The sequence below is a fragment of the Mchenga conophoros genome, linkage group LG23 (genome assembly GCF_057382185.1).
Source record: "Mchenga conophoros isolate Kocher_MC1m ecotype Shallow Benthic linkage group LG23, M_conophoros_male_GT1.1, whole genome shotgun sequence".
Taxonomy (NCBI): Eukaryota; Metazoa; Chordata; class Actinopteri; order Cichliformes; family Cichlidae; genus Mchenga; species Mchenga conophoros.
The window spans coordinates 43,852,585-43,858,819 of NC_140547.1; the positions used below are offsets into that span (position 1 = coordinate 43,852,585).

Consider the following 6,235-nt stretch of genomic DNA (forward strand, 5'->3'; position numbering starts at 1 on the left):
TACTATTTGGGGTCTGTGTCGTCTTCTGTTCTGTCCACGTTTGTATGTAGAGTGCGTGTGTCTGCTTCTCTCTCTCTCCCCCCGTCCTCGGGGCTGTTGACGGAAGCGCGCGTCGTGGGAGAGGCGTGTCCGGGCGACTGTCGTCATCGGGAGTCCCTCTTCGCTGTTGCCGTGGCCCACCTGCAGCTGATTACCTGACCAGCTGGTGGTAATCATCCCTCCCGGCTAGAAAGAGGTATTTAACCTGGACCCACGGCGACAGTCGACGTGGGATTATTACTCCTGACTGGTATAGTCTGTGCGCGACGTGTGCTCTTGGTAGTCGGCTAGCGTGTGTGGCTAATTGTGGTTTTTCCTTCTTCCTCCAGGAAAGTCGAGCGAAGAAGCGAGTTGGGGAGCACACACACTAAGGGGGCTACAGCACGGGACGCACTGGGAGCAAGTGATGGGCACCATTGACAAATTACATCTGAGTTAACTGTTGGACTGACCCGTCTATTCACTGTAAATAAAGTGCACTGTGGCATCGCAGAGTCTTGCGTTTTGGGTCCTACTTTCCTCATCGCCACGGTCTGCCAGCCAGACCGTGACACACTGTGCTCAAAGCTTTGACTCTGCATTTTCTGCTCCTCAGTAATTCTGCAGTTTTTATGAAACAGAGCAGAACTGAAGATGAAGCCTCGGGGTCAAGGAGGAGAGCCACAATAAAAGACACACACAGACAATCAACTGAGTTTTTACAGTGACTTCTTTCAGATATGTATACACATTTTGTAATCGGTCCATGATGAACAAAAACTGGAGTCAAACACACACAAACCTCTGCAACATTACAAATCAATTTCATGTAGTTTTTCCTTCTCTCAGACCTGCACTACAGCCTACAGCACATCTGTCACGATGCTGCAATTAGTGTCACTCATATTAGAAGTGAGTTAGATTCATGTCTGAAACTTTTGGTACAGAATATTGACTTTAATAAATGTCTGCAATGTTACAGGTCATGCAGGAAGTAAAAAAGACCTGACTGTGAATAATGTTTTGTGCTCTTCTGCACATTGGACAGTCAGGTGTTACAAAGTTACAAAGACTTCATGTTAATGGTGCAGGAGTTTCTAACAAAGCAGCCCTCCTCTGGATGAATCCTGAGCTGTCACATACACACACACACACACACACACACACACACACACACACACACAAATACACACACTGTTACGTCCCGTGGCCTCGTTTCCAGATTTCTGTATTTCAAGTGGAAGGTTTTCTTTCTCAGTGTTCAGCTGTTATAGTTTCACAGATTTTTAAATATTTTGCAGGTTGATCATGAAGATCCTAAAACGTTTGTTTCAGCTGTGAGATACTGATGCTGAACTAAACAGACCGTGAGCCCAGAATTACTAACACACTAAATAACACACAGACATTAAATTAGCCTCTACTTACTTCACTTAGTTGAGGCTTCATGTCTGATTTGCTGTAATGTATTTAAAGCATAAAGTAAAGGGGACAAAGCTGAATGGCATGTAAGGTTATGGTGTAAGGATAAAAGCAGTTTCCAGTTACGACGTAAGTTAGGAGGAATAAGCAGAATAAGCCAATATTTATGTAATGCAACTTTGGGTTCTGGTGTTTAGGTAAATCGATAAATAGATAAACAAATAAATAGCACAAATCACTAAGAGTAAAATTGCAATGTACCATTATATTAATTAATATATCTAGCTAGCTATCTTTGTTTCTTATTTTGACTGTCCTGTCTGGCAGCCGTTGCAAGCAGAGTGTGGTCTGTGGCTCCGCTGCAAAGGAGGGGCTGTGCCAGGGAGGCTGGCAGGGCTGCTGGAAGCAATTCAGTAACTATGCTCTCCATATTTCAGAGACTCCAGGACCTGGAAAAAATGAGGACAGGTGGAGATAGACTCAGAATTGAGTCTAGCTGGCTCTCATAAAGATGAAAGTCCTGGATCATCATGGTTGGTGTCTCCTAGGAGTCCATTATCTGAGGTGATTATCATCGTGTTTCAGTGGAGGTGTTTCAGTCCCATAAAAAATAATAAAAAACACTGCAGCAGTTGTCTGTTAATAGTGCAAAATCAAAGCATTCTGAGCAGATTAGCTTAGACAGAACAAAGACAAATGCAGCAGAGTCTACTGAGGTGTAGTACACATCAGATTGGAGGGGGGGGGGAGCTCTAGAAGCAAGTTGGAAGATTTGAAATGTGACAACATAACAGAGTGAAAAAGAATGACAAAAATTTCCACGCACAAAATGACAGGATGATAAATAACCAATAAACCTGAGTGTGTCTGGCTTAAGGTTTCAGGTGTTTCGTTCATCTTGAACTGTGTGTGCGACAGACTGAAAGATTTATGAAGCTGCACAAACATTTATGAGGGGAATCAAAAGGAGAAAGTGTTTAAGAGGATTTCCTGCTATGAGATTTCTTTTTCATATAAGCCACAAAGAGGAGTGCGGCGACACAGAGCACCAACACCACAGACGACAGAATGACTGAAATCCTGATTCCTTTGAGAAAAACAGGAGATAGAAGGATACAATAATGTGAACAACTATCAAATGATGAAAAACATTGAACATAAAAACTGGCTTTAAAAACACAAATGTTAACACACCTAAATTTCTCTGATTAGATCCTGACTTCTTATCCAAACCTGGAAAAAGAAACACAAACATTAGAATCACAGAGTAATCATTAATTTATGAATCAGTGATGTTGAAACAATTTCTCACCATCATCATCATCATCATCAGGAATCGTCACCATCACCTCTCTGTGAGGAGCAGAGAGCACTCGTGCTGCACATCCCACCTGTGTGCTGTGTTTACGTGAACCTGAGAGCACAGCTGTAGTGGTGACAGTGAATGTAGCGTTGGTGTTGGACACACTGACAGTGTTGTACTGTGAGAAGCTGAGGTCTTGTTGTGAGACACTGAGTGTTACAGTGGGAGCAGGTCGACCAGTGGCTGAACAGGAAACAACCCACTCTTCAGCAGAGTTTGACTCTCTGACATCAACAGCAGGTTCATGCAGCTCTGTGAAGGATCAGGAGATATCATCAACATGTTCTTACAAACACACCAGCTGCTCACACATTTATGTCCAGTATGTTTGTTACAAGCACTTGTTGTTTGTTAAAGAAGATTAAAGTTCTTACCATAGACCTCGAGGCAAGTTTGACCAGGGAAGGAGCCTTCAGGATAAGTGTTAAACAGACAGTGATAGCAGCCTTCATCCTGCTCCGTCACATTCCTGATGACTATGGAGCAGTTCTGCAGTCCAGTGTATACAAACTCAACTTTATCTTTAAAGCCATCATTCACTCTCTGACCATAGTACTTGCTGTAGGTGGCAACATTTGTCTCCACATCATGTGAGATTTTCTGCCATGTGACCTGAACGACGTCTTTAGTCTCCAAGAGCTGACAGCTGAATTCAGCATCTTCTCCCACTGCTGCCAGCACAGTCTGCTGTGTTTGGATCACTGCTGTTAGAGCTGTAGGAGATACAGTTTGAGATGTGAGGCACATTCAGTTTTTGTTCAGGTGAACTGTAACACACAAAGTTGCAGTTTCACTGCTAAAACTTTTTTGTTATTTTTCTCACTGTTCATAACATGTTTTACAGTCTTTTTATTTTATTTTTTTTTTTTTTGAGTTTCCTTCCTGAATAGAACTGCCCCAATAGTATACAGTAACTGCTGCAGGGGATTTTCTAACACTACAAGGAGGATTTTAGTATTGACCGACATTTCAAAAAGAGCATTGCAAATTAAGAGTAAAGAAATGAGCAGACCTGACGAAACATTAAATATGAATATTTAAAAGCAAATAACAGAGTGTAAGTGTTTTTCTGTAAACAGCGCGGCAATTCGGCTAAATGAGAGGAGGCCGAAGGGCAATTATTCTGTTTTTGATATAAGATTGAACCAGTCAGGGGACTGTGAGGTCCTGAGACTCAGGGAGTATCCAGAGGTATTACAAACTGCTCCACTATGAACCTCTAAATCTCTGTGTAACAGCTGAGTTATACAGTGGACAGAAGAACATTTATGATCAGAGCCCCATCAGTCCCTGTGTTAATGAAGATACTGTAACTGTCCCCTTTGCTGTGGTTTGCAGGCAGTGAGCAGAAAAAGTACTTACCAAAAGTCATTTAGTGTGAGACATTTTTCATTATGTGCCTCTGTGCAGAAATGTGACTCAAATCCTGAAACCCTGCAAACTTGTCTGCTCACTCTCAGTACAGAATATCGACTTTAGTAAAGGACAACAGTGTGCACAGTTATTACGTAAGCTCATATTTATTCTAATGGTTCAGGGTTTGACTGTAAATAATGCTCTGTGTTCTTCTTCACATTGTACACGTGAGCTGTTAAAAAGACTTGATGTTCGTGGTGGAAGAGTTTGCAATGAAGCAGTCCTCTGGATGAAACTTGAGCTGTGCAAGGACACGCAGGAACATTTATCCACACGCAGCTTTTTTTAACACGAGCCTCTCTGATATTAAACACACTGATTTTCCTTCAGCTGCCTCTCGTTGCGCTAAGTCATCGTGCTGTTTCTGGAGAGAAACACGTGCGTGAAAGCGGCTCCATTACTGCACACTCATTACTGTTCTCCTGTCAGGATTGTTTTTGATCCGCTAATTTGCCAATTTTTCCCAATTTGTAAATTTGTAAAAATCAGATAACCTCACCCCTCATTGTTAGTTACTGCATTGCACAGTTTACACAAACTCAAGTTCTCATTTATCATAACTTGAGTAATATCTGTCACTTTGACGCCTACGTGCTGAACATGGGAAAGTCCAAATACTTCAAATGATTACAAAGTTAGTAAAACTGAGTGGTAAACTATCGAACACACACACACACACACACATATATATATATATATATATATATATATATAGAGAGAGAGAGAGAGAGAGAGAGAGAGAGAGAGAGAGAGATTGTATAGAGTTGTATTAACACAGACTTTGTTCCCACCTTTGTCAGAGACTCCAAGAATAAAAATAGCAATCACATAAAATGAGACTCCAAGATGCGACATCGTGGCTCCACACTTACCGCTAAAACTTCAAACTGAACGGAAATGTGAATGTTCCGGGGAAACACCTCCGACACTGAGTCACAGTATATGTATCTACTGTGTATATATATATAGAGAGAGAAACAAAGAGATATTTATTTATATTAGCAAGTGCGTTTAAAGTGGTTAAAAAACTGTCTGTCCATAAAGAAAATAGTTTAAAAGCTTTTATAATTCATGTGTTCTAAGATGTTTTTGTGTATACTTGCTGCTAAATTGCAGGTTGTTCATGTGAAACTAAACTGTTGGCTAATTTCAGGTTGATCAAAACGAGCAGCTTAACGAGTGCACATGAGAACAAAATTATTAATATCATTATTATTTTTATGAAATGATTTTCTTTCTCGGAGCAAAATATAAAAATGCAAACATCCAAAATTCAAACTGGGACGTTTGGAGAAGCTGCGTTTAAAATACTTTGCTCTGCTAAACAACACCTTGAAAATAGTTTTTAAAAGGAGAACTATTCATATGGGCCTAATAACCCCTCATCTGTCTCTGAAGGTAAGTCTTTATCTTTAAAAAGAAAAAAATAATACTTACCTTGTACACAGAACTACTGTGTTTTTGCTACTAAATCATTCGTGAAGCAGGGTTTTTGTGTGAATTATCTTGTAGCAAGTGTCACCTGGCAGTTTGCTGCCTTCCGTCGTGTCAGCAGAGGAGCTTTGAAAAGTTAGGGTGAGTGACGTGAGGTCAGCGCTTTTCTGTGGGAAGTTCCACAGACGATTAACTCAGAGACTTTGGCTGTTTGATTTTGATTATTCAGTATTGTAGGTGCTCATTTTTAATGCGTGTTTTTCGACTTTCTAGTGTGACCAAGGGTTTTAATGGTTGAATCAATCAAGTTCTAGATCGGCTGTGAGCGGGGAAATCGATCAATATAGTACGTATATTGATTGTTTTTAGTGAGCATTGTAGTGCTATTTGCTTGGACCTTTGGTTTGATAGGTCTCATGTGCGGCTGGGATATTAGTAGAATTTGTTGTAAATCCTGTCTGGGAATGAAGGGGAAATGTATGCTTAACTGATGGAATAATAAATGAAACATTTATTTCTTTGGATATTCTATTCGACACTTCAGTGCTCGGTTAAAATCTTTTTATTAAAGTTTTCGTTCTG

General features: G+C 40.6%; 1 protein-coding gene across 1 annotated transcript; it reads right to left on the minus strand.

Moving 5' to 3' along the window:
- Nucleotides 1-1,074: 1,074 nt before the first annotated feature.
- On the minus strand, nucleotides 1,075-5,765 carry LOC146548061 (OX-2 membrane glycoprotein-like). The gene is made up of 6 exons (XM_085266281.1): nucleotides 5,657-5,765; nucleotides 5,011-5,170; nucleotides 3,178-3,516; nucleotides 2,753-3,055; nucleotides 2,635-2,673; nucleotides 1,075-2,527 (listed from the first exon to the last, which is right to left on the minus strand). Exons 2-6 carry the CDS (start codon nucleotides 5,072-5,074, stop codon nucleotides 2,418-2,420), a joined length of 855 nt encoding a protein of 284 aa, XP_085122407.1. The 5' UTR covers nucleotides 5,075-5,170; nucleotides 5,657-5,765; the 3' UTR covers nucleotides 1,075-2,417.
- Nucleotides 5,766-6,235: the final 470 nt, after the last annotated feature.

Excerpts from the sequence above, each read along its gene's own strand:
- LOC146548061 (XM_085266281.1), bottom strand. The coding sequence starts at position 5,074 with ATGTCGCATCTTGGAGTCTCATTTTATGTGATTGCTATTTTTATTCTT. Across the intron at positions 3,056-3,177 it reads AACTTGCCTCGAGGTCTATG|AGCTGCATGAACCTGCTGTT; the intron begins GTAAGAACTTTA and ends GATCCTTCACAG. Across the intron at positions 2,528-2,634 it reads ATCTAATCAGAGAAATTTAG|GAATCAGGATTTCAGTCATT; the intron begins GTGTGTTAACAT and ends TTTTTCTCAAAG.